The sequence below is a fragment of the Zalophus californianus genome, chromosome 8 (genome assembly GCF_009762305.2).
Source record: "Zalophus californianus isolate mZalCal1 chromosome 8, mZalCal1.pri.v2, whole genome shotgun sequence".
Lineage (NCBI taxonomy): Eukaryota > Metazoa > Chordata > Mammalia > Carnivora > Otariidae > Zalophus > Zalophus californianus.
The window spans coordinates 39507471-39532527 of NC_045602.1; the positions used below are offsets into that span (position 1 = coordinate 39507471).

At 36.3% G+C, this 25057-nt stretch overlaps 1 protein-coding gene and 1 pseudogene across 2 annotated transcripts in view; one reads left to right on the forward strand and one right to left on the reverse strand.

Annotated features, from left to right (window-relative positions):
• The window catches only part of CHMP3 (charged multivesicular body protein 3), a 113859-nt gene that overhangs the window by 65911 nt on the left and 22891 nt on the right, over positions 1-25057 (forward strand). For both annotated transcript variants that reach the window (XM_027621137.1, XM_027621135.1), the window contains one exon: positions 10049-10109. In XM_027621137.1, coding sequence (XP_027476938.1) covers positions 10049-10109 — 61 coding nt within the window. The remainder of the gene's footprint in view (positions 1-10048; positions 10110-25057) is intronic.
• LOC113937421 lies at positions 8235-8890 on the reverse strand (annotated as a pseudogene).

The following is a 25057-nucleotide window of genomic DNA, read 5'->3' on the forward strand; positions in this document are numbered from 1 at the left end:
ATTTATTTATTTGACACAGAGACAGAGAGGGAACACAAGCAGAGGCAGAGGGAGAGGGAGAAGCAGGCTTCCCGCGGAGCAGGGAGCCTGACGTGGGGCTCGATCCCAGCACCCTGGGATCATGAGCCGAAGGCAGACACTTAATGACTGAGACACCCAGGTGCCCCAACACTGAGGTCTTTTTAAGAGATGAAAATCTATTTTTCACTAAGTCAAAAAACTTGTGACTTTATTTTGCTCTGGTTTGGAAATAAGTGTAGGTAATCCATCAATTGTTATTTTTCCCTGTAATGAAGACAGATTGACTTTAATCTTCAGTTATCATTTGTCATGCATTTTACTTTTTTCAACTTTTTATTTTAGAAGAAGCTGATTAAGTGTCAATTATGAAACAAACAAAATTTGGGTTTAACTATTTTGAAGTTTTGGGTGATTGTGTAACAGAAGGGAGTGTGGTATCTAAAACATTTAAAAAAAAAAAGATTCAGTGAGTCTTCCTAATATTATGAGATGGAATTTAAAAGTATTTCTTCCAAACAAAGATGATTTAAAGCATTTATAAATTGGGTTTTTAAAAAAATCTGTAAGTCTTACATTTTAAAATTTTAATTGAAATATAGTTGATATACAATATTAAATTAGTTTTAGGTATACAACATAGAGATCCAGTGATCATATACAACATTATGAATATCCATGATAAATGTTTTACAATATTATTGACTGAATTCTCTGTTGAACTTTTCATTCCCATGACTTACTTATTTTATGATTGGAAGTTTGTACCTCTTAATCACCTTCACACATTTTGCCCATCCACCCACTCCTCTTCCCTTCGGCAACTACCAGTACTCTATATTTATGAGTCTGTTTCTCCTTTTTTTTGTTGTTTTTTTTTGATCCTATATATAAGTGAAATCATGTGATACTTGTTTTTCTTCAGCTTATTTCATTTAGTAGAATACCCTCTAGGTCCATCCATGTGTCACGAATGACAGGATTTCATTCCTCTTTACAGCTGAGTAATCTTCTGTTTGTGTTTGTGTGTGTGTGTGTAATCTTTATTCATTTATTTATAGATGGACACTTAGGTTGGCTTCTATATCTTCGCTATTGTAAAGAATGCTGCACTAAACATGGGGTGTATATATCTTTCTGAATTAGGGTTTTCATTTTCTTTGTGTAAATACCCAGAAGTAGAATTACTGGGTTGTATGGTAGATCTATTTTTAATTTTTTGAGGAACCTCCATACTGTTTTCCATAGCAGTTGCACCAGTTTACATTCCCACCAGAATGCTTGATGACTTCCTTTTCTCCACATCCTCTCCAATATTTGTTTCTTGTCTTTTTGATGTTATCCATTCTGACTAGTGTGAGATGATATCTCATCGTGGTTTCGATTTGCGTTTCCTAATGGTTAGTCATGTTTAGCATCTTTTCATGGGTTTTTTGGCCATCTGTATGTCTTCTTTGGAAAAATTCTATTTAAGTCTTCTGCCCATTTGTTAATCAGATTATTTGTGTTTCTGGTGTTGAGTTAGAGTTCCTTATATATTTTGAATATTAACCCTTATTGGATATATCATTTGCAGATATTTTCTCCCACTCAGTTGGTTGCCTTTCCATCTTATTGATGGTTTCCTTCATTGTGCAAAAGCTTTCTAGTTCAGTACCATCCTAATTATTTGTTTTTGCTTTTGTTTCTCTTGCCTGAGAAGAATGTTGCTGTAATTGATGTCCAAGAGATTACTGCCTAAAATTTTCTTTTAGGAGTTTCATGGTTTCAGGTCTCACATTTAGGTCTTTAATCCATTTTGGGTTTATTTTTGTGTATGGTGTAAAGAAGTAGTCCAGTTTCATTCTTTGGCATGTAGCTGTCCAGTTTTCCCAGCACCATTTATTGAAGAGATTGTCTTTTCTCCATTGTATATTCTTACCTCCTTTGTCACGATTAACTGACCATATATGCTTGGATTTATTTTTGACCTCTCACTTCTGTTCCCCTGATCTATGTGTCTGTTTTTCTACCAGTGCCGTATTGTTTTGTTACTATAGCTTTGTGGTATATTTTTAAATATGGGATTATGATACCTTGAGCTTTCTTCTTTTTTGAGTTTGCTTTGGCTATTCAGGGTCTTTTGTGGTTGCATACAAATTTTAGTATTAGTTGTTCTTGTTCTGTGAAAAATGATGTTGGTATTTTGATAGGGATTGCATTGAATTTGTAGGTTACTTTGGGTAGTATGGTCATTTTAACAGTATTCTTGTAATCCAGAACCCGATATTTTTCCTTATTCTTTTTTATCTTATATCTTATTTTTAAAAAATATTTCTTGAAATAGATTATATTTGCACATATAAAATTCAAAAGGCAGCAAAGTTTATCTTTATGTATACTAAAAACTAAATCTATCTCCTTTCAGTCTTGTTCACGAATTATTCAGTTTCCATCCTTGAAAGCAGCCTAATTTCTTGTGGGTTCTCCCATTGATATTTTAGAACATATGAACATATAAGTATCTCTATCTTTCCCTTTTTCCACCTTTCTTTTCCTTTCTTCTCTGTTCCTTCCTTCTCTTTCTCCTCTCTATCCTTCTTTCTCTAACATATATGTCATACTGTAAATGTCCTTTACATTGCTATTTTCATTTATATTTTGGGAATTAATTCCATGGGTAGTCCTCATTGCATTGTTTTTTTCTTTTTAGTTAGAGTATAATGTCAGTTTATGGAAATTCTCTAATATGTTTAGTGTTCTATTGATATATGTTAGGTAATTTCTAGTCTTTTGCTACGACGAACAATGCAACAATGCATTTTTACAAAAGTCATTTCACCATTGCCATCTAAGGTATTAGATTGCATACTCACCTCTTAAGGAATATGAGCAGTTGGGGCCCCTGAGTGGCTCAGTTGATTAAGTGTCTACCTTTGGCTCGGGTCATGATCCCAGGGTCCTGGGATTGAGCCTCATGTTGTCGGACTCTCTGCTCAGTGGGGAGCCACCTGCTTCTCCCTCTCCCTCTGCCTGCTGCTCCCCCCCCGTGCTCTCTCTCTCTCTGTCAAATAAATAAATAAATAAAATCTTTTAAAAAATCTTTAAAAAAAAGTTTTTCATCAAGACAGATTAGCTATTATCATTTATTTATTTTATAGTAGTAAAAATTTTCTTTTCTTTTTTTTAAGATTGTATTTATTTATTTGACAGACACACAACGAGAGAGGGAACACAAGCAGGGGGAGTGGGAGAGGGAGAAGCAGGCTTCCCGTGGAGCAGGGAGCCCGATGTGGGCCTCGATCCCAGGACCCTGGGATCGTGACCTGAGCCAAAGGCAGATGCTTAACCATCTGAGCCACCCAGGCGCCAATATAGTAGTAAAAATTTTCAATCTGATTCTATGTAAGTGTGTGTTGGCATAATACTCCTTGGATTTGTGGAGTTCCATGTTAGATTTATTTGAAAGATTCACTAAAAACAAATTTAAAAATCACTGCAGTTTCATTCTGCCTTGCTTTAAGGTTTGAATTTGAATTGTGAAACTTATCTTACATGTGGTTCCTGGAATTCTAGTGACTGCTACAGGTTTGTACTCCTCATGGGTGCATTGCTTCTAGCTGATTGGCTATCCTCAAGGATTAGCAGTTGAAAGCATTAAAAATAATAGGAGCTAATCAGTATTTTGACCCATGAGAATAAAAATCTAAAATTTATGTTTAGCTTTATAATAAACAGGATTAGGAGTAACTTGCTGCCTTATAAGACTCATTGCTATGATATAAAAGATGATAAATATTTTTTCTTTTTTTGCTTTCTTTTAGAGAGAGTGCATGTTGGGGGAGGGGGAGAGGGAGAGAGAGAGAATATTAAACAGTTCCATGCTCAGTATGGAGCTGGACACAGGGCTCAATCTTACAACCCTGACATCATGACCTGAGCGGAAATCAAGAGTCAGATGCTTAACTGACTGAGTCACCCAGGCGTCCCAGTTTTTTTTCTGTAAACCTGAATCAAATAGCTTTACCCATCAATGTTGCTAGTTCAAACAAATTATTTAACCAAATTCATTTTTGTACCCCATTTTTGCACCCCTCTGGTCTATATATAGGGAAGGACACTCTTTTGCTTAGGTCCCTTAGTGGTGTTTGTTTTCACTCTGATTTAAATGTTACAGTCCCCTCTTCCCTGCCACCACCCACCGTAGTGGATAGTCACATGGTTCCCTTGCAGACTTTTTGTCTATTTTGTTTTTAGAAGATTTAATTTATTTATTTGACGGAGAGACACACAACGAGAGGGAACACAAGCAGGGGGAGTGGGAGAGGGAGAAGCAGGTTTCCTGCCAAGCAGGGAGCCCAATGTGGGGCTTGATCCCAGGACCCTGGGATCATGACCTGAGCCGAAGGCAGACGCTTAACGACTGAGCCAACCAGGTACCCCACCTTGCAGACTTTTTGAAGTCTGCTCAAAAGTCACCTACTATGGTGAGCTTTCTTCAACAACCCTATATGAAATAAAAAACCTCCCCCTGCCTGCCCTCATCCTATTTTCCTTGCTTCATTTTCTCCCTAGCACTCATTTTGTGACAGAGTATTTACTTGTTTATTTACTTACTTTGTTTCATTAGAATGTAAGTTCGTAAGGTGGAGTCTTTGTTTCCTGCTGCATCACTAGCACATTGAGCAGATGCTTAGTAAATATTTGAATTGTATGAGTCTTGGTTTTCCTTTCCTGCTGGTTCTGAAACTTCTGGTTAGATTATAACAGTGTCTTCAAATTTTTTCATATATCTCCTGAAATAATTTTGACTACTTGTGTACCCTTTTGAACAGTTATAAATCAACATTTAATATTTTTTTACAAGTACTTTTTTTTAAAGATTTTTTATTTATTTGAGAGAGAGAGAGAGCATGCATGAGAAGGGGGAGGGTCAGAGGGAGAAGCAGACAGGGAGCCTGATGCGGGACTCGATCATGGGACTCCAGGATCATGACCTGAGCCGAAGGCAGTCACTTAACCAACTGAGCCACCCAGGCGCCCAACATTTAATATTTTTTATCATAATCTTAAGTAGAGTTGCACAGGATGTAATTTTTGACATATTGTAAATATTGTAAAATGGTTATATCACTCTTTTAAAAGTATCACAGCAATTTGATCCCCATCAGTATTCATTTAAAACATACATGCACACATTCTTATTTATAGTCAGACAAATTATTCTCTTTCTTCTTGAAAGGAGAAATGCCATTTACTTCCATTCTATTTTCACCATATGGCTTTCTCCTAATGTAGCATTTTTATGCTTTAAGTAATTTACTAATCATCCTATTATACTTGGAACACAGTATGTACATACCTTTTGTGATTAAAACACTCAGCAAACTAGGGATAGAAGGGAACTTTCTTAACATGATAAAGGGCATTTATGAAAAACTACAGCTAGTTTTATAATAAATTGTGAATAAATTGCTTTTGCCACTGCTATTCAACATTGTACTAGAAGTTCTAGCCAGAGCACTTGGGCAAGAAAAAGAAATAAAAGATACCCACATTGAAAAGGAAGAAGTAAAACTGTCTCTTTGCAGATGGCCTGATTCCATATATAGAAAACTCCACAAAGAATCCTCATGTACAAAATACTTATAAGTGAATTCAGCAAATTGACAGGTTTTAAGACAAGCATAAAATAATTAGTTGTGTTTTTTATACCTGCAATGAAAAATCTAAAAGGGAAATTAAGAAAATCATTTACAAAGGTATCTAGAAGAACAAAATACTGAGGAAAGAATTTAACCAAGGAAGCAAATCACTTGTACACTGAAAATTACAAAATATTGCTGGAAGAAATTTAAAATTCATGGATTGTGAAACTTAATGCTTTTATGATGGCAGTACCACCCAAAGCAGTCTGCAGATTCGGTACAATGCCTATCAAAATTCCAAAAGAAGTAGTTGACCTTCAAATTCATATGGAATACAACTGGCCCTGAATAGCCAAAACAATCCTGAAAAAGAAAAACAAATTTGGAGGACTCACAGTTCCTGATTTCAAAAGTTACTGTGAAGCTATCGTAATGTTAACAGTGTGGTATTGGCGTAAGTATATATAGACCAGTGGAATAGAATTGTGTTCAGAAGTAAACCCATATATGTATGGCCAGTTGATTTTCTGCAAGGGTGCTAAGATCATTTAATAGTGGAAGGATAGTCTTTTCAACACATAGTGCTGGGACAAGTGGGTATTCACATGTAGAGGAGTGAAGCTGGACCCCTACATCATTCCATGTACAGAAATTAAAACTTATTAAACCACAAAACTCTTGGATAAAAACATAGGGGTAAATCTTCATGACCTCCTATCTGGCAATGGATTCTTAAGTATGACACCAGAAGCACAAGCACCAAAAGAAAAAATAGGCAAATTGAAAATTATCAAAATTAAAGCTTTTGTGCATCAAGAAAGTGATCAAGAAAATGAAAAGATAACTTATAGAATCGGAGAATTTATTTGTAAATGATGTATCTAATAAGGTTCTACTATCAGAATGTATAAAGAACTCATACAGCCCGCAACAAAAAGACAATTAAAAACAGATAGACATGAATAGACATTTCTCCAAAAAGTATTTTCCAGTGGCCAACAAGCACATGAAAAGATATTTAACTTCATTGGTCTTTAAGGAAATGCAAATCAAAACCATAATGAAATACTGCTTCAGTTGGTCCAACAGATTGACAATTATTTAAAAAAATTGGAGGATAACAAGTATTGGCAAGGATGTGGAGAAATAAGAACCCTTGAACATTCCTGGAGGGAATGTAAAATGGTGAGACTTCTTTGTAAAATAGTTCTGGAGTTCCTTGTAAAGATAAACAGAATCGTCATATGACCCAGCAGTTCTACTCCTACTAGATACATATTCCAAAGAATTAAAAATAGGAATTCAAATAAATACTTGTATACAAATGTTTATAGCAGCACTATTCACAGTAATTGAAAGATGGAAACAACCCAGAGGTCCATCAAAGGATGTATGAATGAACAAGTTGTGTTGTATACATACAACGAATATTATTCAGCCACAAAAAGGACTGATGTATTGATATATGCTACAACATGGATGAACCCCCAAAACGCTATACTAAATAAACACAAAAGACCACATATTGTATGATCTCTTTTATATGAAATAGTAAAAATAAGCAGATCAAAAGAGACAAATTAGGGGTTGCTAGGGAATGGGGAGGGGGAAATAGGGAGAGATTACTTAGAGTATAGTGTGTTCTTCTGACATGTTAATGAGGTTTTGAGACTAGAGAGAGTTGACGATTGCACGACATTGTGAAGGCATTAAATGCCATTGAATTGTATACTTTGAAATGGCTATTTTTATGTTATGTGAATTTTACCTTAAAAAGTATATAAATCTAATGTTAAAATTTTTAAAATTATATATTCATATGATTTTAAGTACCTTAATATTTCTTCTGGTTGGAGTTATTACAGCTGTTGCAAAATAAAATTTTTATAGGTTTTGTTAAATAATGATTTTAATGAAATCATTAAGAAGTGAAATTTATTGGAAGTATACTTTCTCTTAATTATATAGTATTTTTTTAATTTTTTTTAAAGATTTTATTTATTTATTTGACAGAGAGATAGAGAGCACAAGTAGGCAGAGTGGCAGGCAGAGGGAGAGGGAGAAGCAGGCTCTCTGCTGAGCAGGGAGCCGGACATGGGGCTCGATCCCAGGACCCTGGGATCATGACCTGAGCCGAAGGCAGCCGCTTAACCAACTGAGCCACCCAGGCGCCCCTATATAGTATTTTTTTAAGATTTTATCTGTCAGAGTGAATGTGTGCACATGCTCAGGCAGGGTGAGTGTCAGGCAGGGGAAGAAGCAGACTCCTCAATGAGCATGGAGCCTGATGTGGGACTCGATCCTAGGACCCTGGGATCGTGACCTGAGCTGAAGGCAGATGCTTAACCTACTGAGCTACCCAGGTGTCCCAACTGTATAGATTTTTTAATGCTATTTAGTTCATGTGCCCATGGATGAATGCTACAAGGTTCAGCATCAATTCTATTCCTGTTTTATTATTTTTAATTTTAAATCCCTCAGTCATTGTTTCTTATAAAGGTGAATTCTGATCCTCATGATGGGCTTATTGGTTGGATTTCTGGTAGTGATCACAGGCAAACTTTTGGGATTTGCAGTAATGGGAGTCAGCTACCAGCATCGTCTAGTCATACCAAATGAAGATGTCTTTAATCTTCTTGGAAGCCTAACCACCTATTTCTGGTAATAGGCCACCATGGCTTGGAAGTAGACTGAATGTGTGAATCTGTGCCTTATGATCACCACCCTTCATACAGACTGAGGGGTCCGTGCCAGCTAATCACTCCTTGCCCAGAAGCAGAACAGGTTTCAGTAGCTTGTATTGCAGCATGCATAGTTGGATCATCTCCAGGATCGCCCATTCACCTCATGAGGCTGTTGCCCCATTTGCAGTGTGCCACAGCTGTGACCATCTTCCTGCCTCCAAAGACCTGCACCAACTGCAGAGTCTGTGGACTGCATGGCTATGGGCACACACAAGAGATCCTCATCACAAGATGCTACACTGGAAGAAAGCCCTGTTTTATGTTTTATTATACTCCAGTGCTGAGAAACATTAATATAAATAAATAGAAGGTAATGGAAGTTTTATTTTGTCATCGTCACTTAGTTCTTTGAAATTCTGTGTCATATGGCAAAGAGCATATAGTTATTTAATGTAAATTTAGTTTTAATGATTATCAGCTGACAACTCAGATTTTCCTTCAATTTCTTTTGAAACTGAAGAATTAGAAAACAGTTTAGTTGCATACAGATTTGATAGTCATTAGAGTAGGTCAGTGCTTTCTCAGCACCTAACACTGGTATTTCCAATTGCTCCTGTGTTTAGTGCTTTAGAGGTTTTTGCCTCTGAGGGAACTATATCATGGTAATGGACGTAGGTCAGAAGAATTTCTGTCCCTGGTAAAATGAAAAAGCATTATTGTGTAAAAAGGGGAAGGAAAAGGTGAACTCTTGACACAGGCAGAATAGGTTTTGAAATAGGTTGCAAAAGATTTTCAACTTTTTTTTTAACTTTTTATTTATTCATGAGAGAGAGAGAGAGAGAGAGAGAGGCAGAGGGAGAAGCAGGCTCCCAAGGAGCAGGGAGCCTGATGCGGGACTCGATCCCAGGACCCTGGGATCCTGACCTGAGCCGAAGGCAGATGCTTAACCATCTGAGCCACCCAGGCACCCTCAACTTTTTTTTTTTTTTAAAGATTTTATTTATTTATTCGACAGAGAGAGAGTACAAGCAGGGGGAGCAGTAGAGGGAGAAGAAGAGGCAGGCTTCCCGCTGAGCAGGGAGCCTGATGCAGGGCTTCATTCCAGAACCCTGAGATCATGACCAAGCCGAAGGCAGACGCTTAACCATCTGAGCCACCCAGGCGCCCCAAGATTTTCAGCTTTTATTTACTTTTCTAAAGATTTTATTTATTTATTTGACAGAGAGAGACACAGGGAGAGAGGGAACACAAGCAGGGGGAGCGGGAGAGGGAGAAACAGGCTTCCCACAGAACAGGGAGCCCGATGTGGGGCTCGATCCCAGGACCCCGGGATCATGACCTGAGCCGGAGGCAGACGCTTAACGACTGAGCTACCCAAGCGCCCTGATTTTCAGCTTTTAACCATAATTTTCTACTACGCCCGTGTACCTCTGGAGAAATGTTTACGTACCTACAGGGTCCTGAACGCTCTCTGGGGTCTTGTATAAAGTACTTCTTACTGCCTGCCTTCAGATAAGAATCTTGAAATAGATTGGGACTGCTGTATGTGAATAAAAAGATGGAAAAAAAAAAAAGAATTGGGCCTTAAAGCTTTTGTTTGAAAATGGATTTATTTATTTTTTATCTGGAATAAATGTAGAATTAATACAAAATACTTTAACATTTGGTGAATTAGGAGTGTTGGCTTTTCTTATAATTGTTTTCTAAAATTTTTCCCAGGTCAATGAATGGTCATTGAAGATAAGAAAGGAAATGAGAGTTGTTGACAGGCAAATAAGAGGTAAATTATGATTTTATGTCTCCTATTCCTTACCCTCTTGATAATTTTATATTAGTTCATAAAAATAAACTACATCTACCCATTGTAAGACATAGTTTATTCTTATATTAATTATTTATAGTTGTCCTCATTATTTTGCTTTTTAATCATTTTAAGAAAAACCTTTACATTTTATAAGAAATCTTTCCTCTGGCCTGCAATTCAGCTCTGCAAGGGGGAGGGGCCATGTTTTTTTATCTCTGATTTCCTAGAGATCCAGTTAGTGTTAGAAACAAAGCAAGTGCTCACATACTGTGATAGGCAGACTAATGGCCTTCCAAAGATGTCCCCATTCTGATCTCAAGAATCTGTGAATATGTTACCTTATGTGGCAAAAGGGACTTTGCAGATGTGATTAAATTAGGGATCTTCAGGTGGGGAGATTATGCTAGGTTGTCTGGGTGGACCCAATGTAATCACAAGGGTCTTTATAAGAAGGAAATAATATGTTGAGAAAAAGTGAGAGAAAAGGAGATGTGACCATGGAACCAGATGTTAGGGAAATGTCCTTTGAAGATGGAGGAAGAGGCCATGAGCCAAGGAATGCAGTTGTCCTCTAGAAGCTAGAGAAGGCAAGAAATTGATTCCTTCCTGAAGACTGTAGAACACAGCCCTTCCAACACCTTGATTTTAGACTACCGACCATCAGAATTGTAAAAGAATCACATTGTGTTGTAAGCCATTGTAAAAAAAAGAACTAAAGAAACTTCTTCCTACTTAAATGTTTTATGAAATTCACATTAAATAAAGTGTACATAAGGAATGCAGGTCCATTTTCACAACTCTATTTATCTTGGCATGGCTATAAATTGAAGAAAATACATTTCTAAATAGAGTTGGTTATTAGGAAGTACAATTTAAGGTGACTTGCACAGAGATAGTAATGTTTGAAACTTTTGTGATTTTTAACACTTTCATGATTGGAGAAAAATTAATACCATAAGGATATTTCAGCATCACTACCGTAAGAAAGGAATTGGAGAGGGCAGTTCTATTCCCAGCCATGATGGAATAATGTTTTTGAACTTGTACTTGCACTCCCATCATAAATAGAAAACTGGACAAAATCTGTGAAACATTGGCCTTCAAACCTTGGACAACTGACAGTGAAGGATTTTGATCACCAGGAAGAGGGAAACAGGCTTAATATGGTCCTGATTTTCAGCCTGGAGAAACTTTCTGGATCATAGCACATAGAAGGAGGTTCTAAGCAGAGCATGGTGGTTTTGGGATTGAGGAGACAGAGATCAGGGTTCAGGAACGCTATAGTCACTGGAATTTGTGGGGCATAATATCAGAGAGAAGGGCAGTACCCAGAGAAAGAGCTCTAAATGTCTACATAGTGTACCATTGAGTCTTTAGCTGAATACTAAGCTGTGCAAACTTAGAATGAGATTTCAAGAGGTTAGGCAAAGAATGATTACTGGGGACAGAACAAATACCAGGACACTATAAACTAAACAATTCTTAGAGCTAACAAAGAATTGAGAGATGGTAGAGTTCTGATCAGACACAGCAAAGAGACATTGTTGAACATTTTGGACATTAAATAGAGAACCCAGAAAGATCATGCATTTACTATTAAGGCTAAGGTAGGCCTAGATTAAAGGCTACTTAAGCCCTCACCAACAAAGCTTAAAAATAGTTCTTGAACACTGATCTGCAGACAGCTTAACTGCCTGTCAAAATAAAGCTGACCCTCTTTAAAAAAGGAAAACCCAAGAAAAGACCCTGAATCACCAGGGGAATGTTGAAAAAGAAAACCAAAGCTGGAGACATCACAATGCCTGACTTCAAGCTATATTACAAAGCTGTGATCATCAAGACAGCATGGTACTGGCACAAAACAGACACATAGATCAGTGGAACAGAACAGCCCAGAAGTGGATCCTCAACTCTATGGTCAACTAATCTTCGACAAAGCAGGAAAGAATATCCAATGGAAAAAAGACAGTTTCTTCAATAAATGGTGCTGGGAAAATTGCACAGCCACATGCAGAAGAATGAAACTGGACCATTATCTTATACCATACACAAAGATAGACTCAAAATGGATGAAAGACCTAAATGTGAGACAGGAATCCATCAAAATCCTAGAGGAAAACACAGGCAGTAACCTCTTCGACCTTGGCCACAGGAACTTCTTGCAAGACATGTCTCTAAAGGCAAGGGAAACCAAAAATGAACTCTTGGGTCTTCATCAAGGTAAAAATCTTCTACACAGCAAAGGTAACAGTCAACAAAACTAAAAGACAGTCTACGGAATGGGAGAAGATAGTTGCAAATGACATAACAGATAAAGGGCTAATATCTAAGATCTATAAAGAACTTCTCAAACTCAACACCCAAAACACAAATACTCCAGTCAAGAAATGGGGAGAAGACATGAACAGACACTTCTCCAAAGAAGATATACAAATCGCTAACAGACACATGAAAAAATGCTCCACATAACTTGCCATCAGGGAAGTGCAAATCAAAAACCAAAATGAGATACCACCTTAAACCAGTTATAATGGCCAAAATTAACAAGACAGGAAACAACAAATGTTCGCAAGGATGTGGAGAAAAGGGAGCCCCTTACACTGTTGTTGGGAATGCAAGCTGGTACAGCCACTCTGGAAAACAGTGTGGAGGTTCCTCAAAAAGTTGAAGATAGAGCTACCATACGATCCAGCAATTGCACTCCTGGGTATTTACCACAAAGATACAGACATAGTGAAAAGAAGGGGCATGTGCACCCCAATGTCCATAGCAGCAGTGTCCACAATAGCCAAACTGGAAGGAGCCGAGATGTTCTTCAACAGACGAATGGATAAAGATGTGGTCCATAGATACAATGGAACATTAGCCATCAGAAAGGGTGGATACCTACCATTTGCGTCGACATGGATGGAGCTGGAGGGTATTATGCTAAGTGAAATAAGTCAAGCATGGAAAGACAGTCATCATATGGTTTCACTAATATGTGGAATATAAGGAATAGGGCAGAGAACAATAGGAGGGAGGGAAGGGAGGGAAACCTGAATGGGAAGAAATCAGAGAGGGAGACAAACCATGAGAGACTCTGGGAAACAAATTGAGGGTTGCAGAAGGGAGGGTGGTGGGGGGATGGGGTAACTGGGTGATGGGTATTGAGGGCATGTGATCTGATGAGCACTGGGTGTTATATGCAACTGATGAATCATTGAACACTACATCAAAAACTAATGATGTACTATATGTTGGCTAAATTGAACTTAATAAAAAAATTAAATACACTGAAAGTAAAAAAAAAAAGGAAGACCCAAAAATTCAGACACTCAAAAACGAACCATTCAGAGTGTCCAACATCCAGTGAAAAATGACTAGAAAGAGACAAAGTATGACCCCAAATCAGGAAAAGAATTAGGCAATATAAATTAGACCCAGAAAAAACAGAGATGATTGAATAAGCAGACAGGACTTAAACAGCTGTTATCAATATGTTGAAGAAGTTAAAGGAAAACGTGAACATAATGAGATAAATAGAAGATGTAGAAAAGAATAACATGAAACTTATAGAATTTAGAAATAAAATGAAATAAAAATGAACACTGAGTTTAACAAGCAGGTAAGACAGTAATGAAAAATAAGATCAGTGAAATTGAGTAGTACAAACTATCTGAACTGTAATACAGAGGGGGAAAAATGGATATGAATATAACATCAGTGACCTGTGGAACAATATCAAGTAATCTCATCCATTTGAGTCTCTCTGAAGGAGAGGAGTCTGGAAAAGACCACATGAAATAGTAGCTGATGGAAACTGTAAACCCACAGACCCAAGAACTCAGTGAGCTTCAAAGAGGATAAACAAAAGCATACCAAGGCATATCATATTCAAATTACTGAAAGTTAACAATGAAGAGAGAAAACAGTCTGAGAAAAAAAGACACGTTAAATACAGAAAACGGTAAGGATGATGAAAAATTTCTTTCAGAAGCAGTGTAAACCAAAACATCTTTAATATGAAAGAAAAGAACTCAACATTATCCTAGAATTCTATATCCAGTGAAAATAGCATTCAAAGGTGAAGGTGAAATAAAGATTTTTAAGCAAAAGCCAAGAGAATTTGCTGCCAGGAAATCTACAGTACAAGAAATGGTAAAGGAAGTTGTAAGCTGAAAGAAAATTATAACTGATACAAACTGGGATCTACCCAGAGGCATGAAGCATGCTGGAAATATTAGGTATGTAAGTAAATATATTATTTTTTTTAAAGTTTCCTTTAAACATTATTTACTGTTTTAAGTAAAAATAATGTGAGGCTTGTAACAGGTAGAAATAAAATGTATAGTAGAACAAACGATTGCAGTGTCATCTTTAGAAACCTTGTAAATGCAGGTAGTGTCTCACAAGCCTTGTTTATTCCTGTTTTGTGCTTTGCTCATTTTATTTTACTTTATTATTTGCTCATTTTATACATTCTTATTTATGAAATTATCTTTAAGCCCTATCTCTTTCGTGATATTTCCTATTATTTTTCTTTTGTAGCAGTTTATTAGTTAACTAACTCTAACATGGTATCAGAAAAAGATCATGGGTTTTGGAGTCAACACTACCAAGTTTAAACCCCGTGTTTACTGTCAATTAGCCATCTACCCCTATTAAAATTCTTTGAATCTCATAGAATTGTTATGACATTTAAATTTGCAAATGTATGTAAAGTGTTTATGCCAGTACCTGGCATAAAGTAGGGTTTACTACACTGATGGTGATACCAAAAAAAAAGGGGGGGGTTGCTTTAGACAAAGTCTGACTTTGAAGTAATGTGATTGCTTTAAATATTACTTCCATTTGAAGATTTATCATAGAAACTTTTATTGTCTTTCATTTGGTTTTATATTAGCAGTCAAGGTGAATAGATTTTTTAAAGAAATACCAGTGTAAAAACTAGAACCTGCAAAATTAACCTATGATCTTTAAGTCTGGATATTGGTTACCTTTTGGGGCATGGTGAATTAAGGCGGACATAAAGAGACCTTTGTGATACTTTGTTTCTTGATCTGGTTCCTGGTTACATGGGTGTGTTTACTTTGTGAGAATTCATTTAGCTCTACAGTTACACTTTTCTGTGTGTATGCTATACTTAAATAAAAAGTTTAAAGAGAAAATAGTAACTTCAATAAGCCAAAGTATAACTACAGGTAGTTCTCATCTTCTCATGAAGGACTCAAGATATTCCACATTTTTAGCTTTCAGTTAGATGTGAAACACATTTAGAGCACTCATGATGGGCAATATTAGTATGAATTTTGATCATTAATATGGCCCCTCTCTTCAGATGAAAATAACTTGGTTTCTACATCCCTCCCTTACGAGTATAAAGGTAATAATGTACATATCGATGCAGAAGTAGTATAAATAAGAAAGTTAAAATCACCCTGAAATTCTACCGCTCACAGATAATACCATAAATATTTTAGTAATCATCCCTTCACATAGGTCTGTCTGTACTTCTATTTACACACACACACTTACTTATGAATGGCTCATACTTCTCTAGTTGCTGTTTCATTGATTTCTTTCCTTTTTTTTTAAGATTATTTATTTATTTGAGAAAGAGGGAGTGAGAGAGAGTACAAGCAGTGGGGAGAGGGAGAAGCAGGCTCACCACTAAGCAGGGAGCCCGACGTGGGGCTCGATCCCAGAACCCTGGGATCATGACCTGAGCTGAAGGCAGACATTTAACTGACTAAGCCACCCAGGTGCCCCACATTGATTTATTTCTTATTATAGTAAAGTATACGTAACCTAAAACTAACCAGTTTTAAGTATACAGTGACATTAAGTACATTCACATTGCTGTGCAACCATTACCACTGTCCATCTCCAAACTTTTCCTTCATCCCCTACTGAAACTCTGTACCCATTAAATAATAACTCTCTGTCTGCCCCCACCACCCCACCCCTGCAACCGATACCAAATCCCCTGGTAACCACTATTCTGTTTTCTGTCTCTGTGTATAATTTCAGTATTCTAAGTACCTCATATAAGTGGAATCAAGAATATTTGTCCCATTGTACCTGGCTTATTTTATTTACCATAATGTTTTCCACATTCATTCATGTTACATAGCAAGAATCAGAGTTAACTTCTTTTTTAAGATTGAACAGTACTTCATTGTATGCATGCTTCATTGTTTATTCATCTTTATATGGACATTTGGGTTGTTCTACATTTGGGTTATTGTGAATAATGCTGTTATTAACATGAGTGTACAAGTATCTGTTTGAATCTCTACTCTCAACATATTTTTTTTTTTTTTTTTGTGCCATATACTCTGTAGTGGAATTGCTGGGTCAGATGGTAATTCTATATTTAATTTTTGAGGAAACACCATAGTGCTTTCCATAGCACACTGCACCATCTTACATTCCTAATATCAAAAGACATTCAAAAGCAACCACATATATGGCGGAATAGAAAAGGTCACTGTGCACACCCAGGGCAAGCTACTGCTCTGCAAAGACCTGAGAAGACTTTTAAGTTTACAATGTAGGTTGATCCCCAGCACAGAGATACCCTGCAGCAATAAAAACAAAAAAATAGCAAACCCTGGTGCAGTGGGAGAATCTGACTTCAGAGTTGTAAGATTCAAAGGTCTCATTTCAACAACAACAAAATCATAAGATGTACAAAACAGGAAAATATGGCCCATCCAAAGGAAAACGAACAGAAAATGTCCCTGAGAGAGACCAGATGACTATTTTACTCAACAGGTACTTTGTAAACAACTGTTTTAAAGATGCACAAAGAGCCAAAGTAAAATGTGGACAAAGGCAAGAAAACGAAACATGAATAAAGTGGAAATATCAATAAAAAGAGAAAATATGAAAAGAAACCAAAAAGAAATTCTGCTGCTGAAGAGTACAATAACTGAAATGAAAAATTCATTAGAGTTACTTGAAAGCAAATTTGAGCGGGCAGAGGAGTCCATGAACTTGAAAATAGTACAGTTGGAATTATCAAGTCTGAAGAGAAGGGGAAAAAATTGAAGTAAATTAAGCCTAAGGGATCTGTAGGACATTGTGAAGTGGACCAACGTACACTTTGTGGGAGTTGCAGCAGGAAAAAGAAAGGGGCAGGGAGATGATTTAAAAGACTAGTGGCAGAAACATCTCAAATTTTATGAAAGACACGAATATAATCATCCAAGAAGTTCCACATACTCCAAATAGTGTATACTCAAAGAGACCCATGCCAATGCACATTATAATGCCCCATTATAATGTCAAACTTTAGATAGATATGACTTACCATATAAAAGGAACCTCAGTAAGATTTTCAGCAGGATCCTCAGCAGAAGTGTTGAGGGCCAGAAGGCAGTGGTTGATATATTCAAATGCTGAAAGAAGAACTATCAACCAAGAATCTTATATTCAGCAAAACAAAGGAGAAATCAAGGCATTCCTAGATAAACAAAAGCTGAGGGAGTTTGTTACCACTAGACCAGCCTGGCAGGAAGTGCTACAGGGTGTTCTGGTTGAAATTAAAGTATGATAGTAACTTGAAGCCATATGGAAAAATAAATATCTCTGTTAAAGGTAAATACACGGGCAATTATAAAAGCTAGCATTTTTGTAACTTCAGTTTGTAACTCCTTAGTTTTTTGTTTTCTACATGATTTAGGAGACTTGGGCATTTGAAAAAATACATTAGGCTATGTTTTTGAAATCACACTACAGAAAGAGGTACTTTTGTGACATCAGTAACTGAATGCGGGTAGGGACAGAGCTATATAGAAATAAAGTTTTTATATGCTATTGAAGTTAAGCTCATATAAATTCAAATTAGTGTTATAACTTTAGTATATTAACTGTAATCCCTATGGTAACCACAAAGAAAATAGCTATAGATTATACAAAAAAAGCCAATGAAATAGGATTTGAGAAGTTTCACTATGAAGAAAAGTAAACAGAAAAGAAGATATTAATGCAGGAAATGAAAGACAAAAAAGCTGTAAGGCTTACAAAAAATTGGCAAAATGGCAGAAGTAGGCACCTCTTTGTCAGTAATTAAATGTAAATGGATTAAACTCTTCAGTTGAAAGAGGTTGGAAAAAATGATTTTTAAAAATGATCCTACTCTATGCTATCTGTAAGTCACTCACTTTAGATCCAAAAGTAGAAATTGGTTGAGGGTGAAAGGACAGAAAAAGATGTCCCATGGAAATGGTAACCGAAAGAGAGTGGAAATTGCTATACTAATATAAAACAAACTTTAAATAAAAAAGATTACAAGTCAAAAGGACATGCTATATTATAACGGTTTCAGTAGAATAAGAGGATGTAATAATTAATTATACACATCTATGCACCTAAAAACAGATTGTCAAAATATGTGAAGCAAAAATTGACAAAATTAAAGGGGGAAATAATTCTACAATGATAGTTGGAGATTTTAATAATCTACTCTCAAAGGTGAATATAAAGCCAGGGGCACCTGAGTGGCTCAGTTGGTTAAGCCTCGATTTTGGCTCAGGTCATGATTCAGGGTTGTGAGATCAAGCCCCGAGTGGGTCTCCACACTCAGTGTGGAGTCTGCTTGAGATTCTCTTTCTCCCTCTCCCTCTGCCCCTCCCCCCTGCTCATGTGCACAGTCTCTAAATAAATCTTTTTAAAAATGTGAATATAACAACCAGACAGAAGATAAATAATCTTCTGTATCTTAATCTTAATTAATAAGGATATAAGAGTACTTGAACAACACAATAAATCAGCTAGATCGAATAGACCTCTACAGAATACCCAACAACAGAATACACATTTTTCTCAAGTGATCATGGGACATTCTTCAGAATGGACCATATGTTAACTCAAAAAGCAAGTCTCGATCAATTTAAAAAATATATAAAGTATCTTCTCTGACTACAAGGGTTGATTAGAAATCAGTAGAAGAAGGAGCACTGGAAAATTCACAAATATTGGGAAAACAACACACTCTTAAAACAACAGATGTGTCAAAAAAATTCACAAGGAAAACTACAAAGTATTTAGAGATGAGTGAAAACCACAACACAATATATCAAAACTTGTGGTATGTAGCAAAAAGCAGTGCTCAGAGGGAAGTTAATAGCTATAAAAATGCTAACATTAAAAAAGAAGGAAGATCTCAAATCAACCACCTCTAACTTTACATCTCACAGATTTAGAAGAACAAGAAACTTACCTAAACTAGCAGAATGAAAGAAATAATAAGAATTAGAGCAGAGATAAGTAAAATAGAGAATAGAAAAACAGTAGAGAACAAGAAACCAAAAGCGAGTTCTTTGAAAATTAATATTCTTTGAAAATTAACCAATCTTTGGCTAGATTGACTAACAATGGGAGGAAAGAGAGAGGACTCAAGTCCCTAAAATCTGAAGTGAAAGTGGGAGCGTTACTATGATTCTATGGAGATTAAAAAATATATATAAGGGTACTATGAACAGTTGTGTACCAATGAATTGGATAACACATTTTGAAATGGACAAATTCCTAGAATCACAAAACCTACCAAGACTGAAATAAAGAGCAAATCTGAACAGACTTGAGTGGATCATTAATAAAAAAATCTCCTGACAAAGAAAAGTCCTTGACCTTATGTGTTCACTGGTGATTTCTACCAAATATTTAAAGAACTAACCCCAGTTCTTCTCAAACTTTTCCAAAAAATTGAGGAAAAAACACTTCCTTAGTTGTTTTATAAAGCCATCATTACCTTGTTACACTACAGGAATAAAGAACCAGGGTTCCTGGGTGGCTCAATCATTAAGTGTCTGCCTTTGGCTCAGGTCATGATCCCAGGGTCCTGGGATCAAGCCCCACTTCGGACTCTGTGCTCTGCGGGAAGCCTGCTTCTCCCTCTCCCACTCCCCCTGCTTATGTTCCCTCTCTCACTGTGTCTCTCTCTCTCTCTGTCAAATAAATAAATAAAATCTTAAAAAAAAATGGAATAGAGAACCATAGACCAATATCCCTTATGAACACTGATGCGTAAATTAAAAAATAAATGCAGACAATTCAAAAGGATTATACTCCATGACCAAGTGGGATTCCTGGAATGCAAGGATAGTTCAATATATGTAAATCAACCAATGTAATATAGTACATCAACAAAATAAAGGAAAAAAAAACACATGATCATCTCAATTGATGCAGACAGAATTTGACACCCTTTTATGGTAACTTTCAACAAACTAGGGATAGAAGGAAGTTGCCTCAATGTAATAAAAGCCATATGTGAAAAATCCACAGCAAACATTGCACTCAGTGGTGAAAGACAGAAAGGTTTTTCTCTACGATCAGGAACAATACAGGGATGTCTGCCTTTGGCTACTTCTCCCCAACAAGAGTACTGGAAGATCTAACCAAAGCAATTAAGTAAAAAATAAAAGGCATCCAAATTGGAAAGGAAGAAGTAAAATTACCTCTTTGTAGATAATATGATCTTATGTGTTTAACCCTAAAGATTCCAAACAAATCTATTAGGTCTAACAAAACTGTTAGAACTAATAAATGAATTCAGCAAATTAGCAGGATACAAAACACACAAAAGTCAGTTGCATTTCTGTATACTAACAGTGAACAATCTGTAAAGGAAATATGAAAACAATCCTATTTACAGTAGCAACAAAAAGAATGAAATCCTTAGGAATTTACTTAGCCAAGGAGGTGAAAGAGTTGTACAGTGAAAACTATAAAAACATTACTGAAAGAAATTAAAGGTATAAATAAATGGAAAGACATTCTGTGTCTATGGATTGGGATAATTAATATTGTTAAGATATCAATAGCACCCAATCTGGTCTGCATATTCAGTGCAATCCCTATCAAAATCCCAATGACTTTTTTTTTTTTTAGAAATAGAAAAACCCATTTAAAAATTCATATAGATGGGGCGCCTGGGTGGCTTGGTCGTTAAGCGTCTATCTTCGGCTCAGGTCATAATCCCAGGGTCCTGGGATCGAGCCCTGTGTCAGGCTCCCTGCTCCGTGGGAAGCCTACTTCTCCCTCTCCCACTCCCCCTGCTTGTGTTCCCTCTCTCGCAGTGTCTCTCTCTGTCAAATAAATAAATAAAATCTTTAAAAAAAACCTAAAAATAATAAAAATAAAAATTCATATAGAATCTCAAGGAAGAGCTAAAACAGTTTTGAAAAAAAAAGAGGATTCACACCCTCTTATTTCAAAACTTACTGTAAAGCTGTGGAAATAAAACCAGTGTACTACCTGCATGAAGACAGTCATAAAGACCAATGAAATAGAATAGAGAGCCTAGAAATAAACCCTTACATATATGGCCAAATGATTTTTGACATGGGTGCCAAGATGGGGAAAAGACAGTCTTTTCACAGATGGTGCTGAGAGAACTGGATATCTACAAGCAAAAGAATGAGGTTGGACTCTTACCTAACGCCATATATAAAAATTAAGTCAAAACGGATCAAAGACCTAAATGTAAAAGCTAAAACTATAAAATTCCTAGAAGAAAACATAGGGCAAAAGCATCATGACATTGGATTTGGAAGTGATTTCTTGGATATGACCTCAAAGCCACAGGTTTTGTTTGTTGTTACAGAAATAGAACAAATTGGACTTCATGAAAATTAAAAAGCTTTACAAATCACAAAACAAAGTAAAAAGAATAAATAGAATAAAAAGATAACCCACCAAATGGAAGAAAATATTTGTAAATCATATATCTGATAAAGGATTAATATCCAGAATATATATATAAAGTTCTTAGGACTCAACTGAAAAAACAGTCCTATTCAAAAATGGACAAAGGACTCAAATAGACTTTCAAGTCTTTTAGAATATTTCTCCAAAGAAGATATACAAGTGGTCAGTAAGCACATGAAAGGATGTTCAGAATTACTAATCATTAGGGAAATGCACATCAAAACCACAATGAGATAACAGCTCACACCCATTGGGATGGCTGTTATTAAAACAAAACAGAAAATAAGTGTTGGCAAGGATATAGAGAAACTGGAACCAGTGATCACTGTTGGTGGGAATGTAAAATGAGGAGAGCAGCTGTTGGAAAACAGTATGGCTGTTCCTCAAAAAGTTAAAAATAGAATTGCCATGTGATTCCACAATTACACTTTTTACTATGGACTGAATGTTTGTTTTGCTCCCAGAATTCATATGTTGAAGTCCTAATCCCCAGTGTGGAGAGTATGGAGGTGGTGGGGGTTTGGGAATAATTAGATCATGAAGGCAGAGCCCTTATGGATGGGATTAGTGCCCTTTTCAGAAGAGACACAAGAAAGATAATCTCTGTCCATGATGTGGGGATACAGCAAGAAGGTGTCTATCTGCAAACTAGAAAGAGGGCTCTCATCAGGAACTGAATTAGCCAGCACCTTCATCTCGGACTTCCCAGTCTCCAGAATGGTTTGAAGTGAGTTCTGTTGTTTAATTCACCAAATCTATAGTATTTGTTATAGCAGCCTGACCTAATAAGATATTCATACCACGAAGTGAGGTGCTGCTGTACCAAACATCTAAAAATGTGGAAGCAGCTTTGGAACTGGGTAACGGGTAGAGACTAGAAGAGTGTTGAGTTGCAAGCTAAGAAAAGCCTACTTTGCCAGGAATGGAACTTCAGCGGCAACCCTGGGGAGGGCTTAGGAAAAAAAAAAAAGCTGGAGAGAAAGCCTCCATCTTGTTAGAGAACACTTAAATAATTGTGTACATCATATTGGTAAAGATACAGATGGTAAAAGCCATTCTGATGAGGTCTCACATGGAAATGGGGAATATGTTATTGGACAATGGAGAAGAGGCATTTATTTATAAAATGGCAAAGAATTTCGCTGAACTGTGTTTGGGGTCTAGTGTTTTGTGGAAGTTAGAACTTGCAAGCAATGAAATTGTATATTTAGCTCAAGTGATTTCTAAGCGAAGTTTTGGAGGGGAGGCTTGGTTCTTCCTGTTTATAGTAAAATGCAAGGAGAAAGAAAGGAACTGAAGAATGAATTGTTTTTCTTTGTTTTATTGAAGTATAGTTGACACATGATGTTACATTAGTTTCAGGTTTACAACTTAGTGATTCAGCTTCTTTATGCATTATGCTATGCTCACCTCAAGTGTAACTACCATCTGTTACCATACAACAGTATTAAAATACCCTATACTGTACCTTTTATCCCAGTGATTTATTCATTCCATAACTGGAAGCCTGTATCTACCACTCCCCTTCACCCATTTTTGCCCATCCTCCAACCTCCCCCACCCCTCTGACAACTATAAGTTTGTTCTCTCTGGATCTGTTTCTACTTCTTGTTTGTTCATTTGTTTTACTTTTTAGATTACAGATATAAGTGAAATAATACAGTATTTGTCTTTCTCTGTCTGACTTAATTCACTTAACATAATAACCTCTAGGTTCATCCACGTTGTCACAAATGACGATTTCATTTCTTTTTATGGCTGACTAATATTCCATTGTGTATCTGTACCCCATCTTTATCCATTCATGTATCAGTGGATACTTGGGCTGCTTCCAAATCTTGGCTATTGTAAAGAATGCTGTAGTAAACAGAGGGGTGCATATGTCTCCTCAAATTAGTCTTTCTGTATTCTTTGGGTAAATAGTAGTGGAATTACTGAATCATATGGTATTTCTATTTTTAAGTTTTTGAGGGACCATACTATTTTTCTCCATTTTCTCCATTTTCACCAGTTTACATTCCCACCAAGAGTACATGAGGGTTTCCCTTTCTCCACATTTTTGCCAACAATTGTCATTTCTTGTCTTTTTTATTCTAGCCATTCTGACAGGTGTAAGGTGATACCTCATTGTGATTTTAATTTATATTTCCCTGATGATTAGTAATGTTGAGCATCTTTTCATGGGTCTGTTGGCCATCTGTATGTATTTGGAGAAATATCTATTCAGATCCTCTGCCCATTTTTTAATCAGATTGTTTGGGGTGGTTTTTTGTTTTGTGTTTGCTTGGGGTTTTTTTGGCATTGAGGTATATAAGTTCTTTATATATTTTGGATATTAACCCCTATTTGGATATATTATTTGCAGATATCTCCTCCCATTCAGTAGGTTGCCTTTTTGTTTTATTGATGGTTTCCTTCACTTTGCAAAAGTTTCATTTTGATGTAGTCTTAATAATTTATTTTTGCTTTTGTTTCCCTTGCCTGAGGAGTCCTATCTAGAAAAGTGTTGCTAAGGCCAGTGTCCAAGACATTACTGCCTATGTTTTCCTCTAGGAGTTTTATGGTTTCAGGTCTTAACATTTAGGTCTTTAATCCATTTTTAGTTTATTTGTGTGTATGGTATAAGTGGTGTAGTCTCATTTTTTGCAAGTAGCTGTCCAACTTTCCAGCACCATTTACTGAAAATCGTGTCTTTTCTGCATTGTATATTCTTGTCTCCTTTGTCATAGATTGACTACATAAGTATGGGTTTATTTCTGGGCTCTGTATTCTGTTCTGTTGATCTATATGTCTTTTTTGTGTGTGCCAGTACCATAGTCTTTTGATTACTATAGCTTTGTAATAGATCTTGAAATCTGGGCTTGTGATACTTGCAGCTTTGTTCTTTTTCAAAGTTGCTTTGGCTATTTAGGGTCTTTTGTGGTTGCATAGAAGTTTTAGTACTATTTGTTCTAGTTCTGTGAAAAATGCTTTTGGTACTTTGATAAGGATTTCAATGAATCTGTAGATTGCTTTAAGTAGTATAGACATTTTAACAATATTAATTTTTCCAATCCATGAGCATGGGATATTTTTTCATTTGTTTGTGTCATCTTCATTGATTTCATCAGTGTTTTATAGTTTTCAGAATACAGGTCTTTCACCTCCTTGGTTAAATTTATTCCTAGGTATTTATTTTTTCTGGTGCAAGTGTAAATGGAATTGTTTTCTTTCTCTTTCTGTTA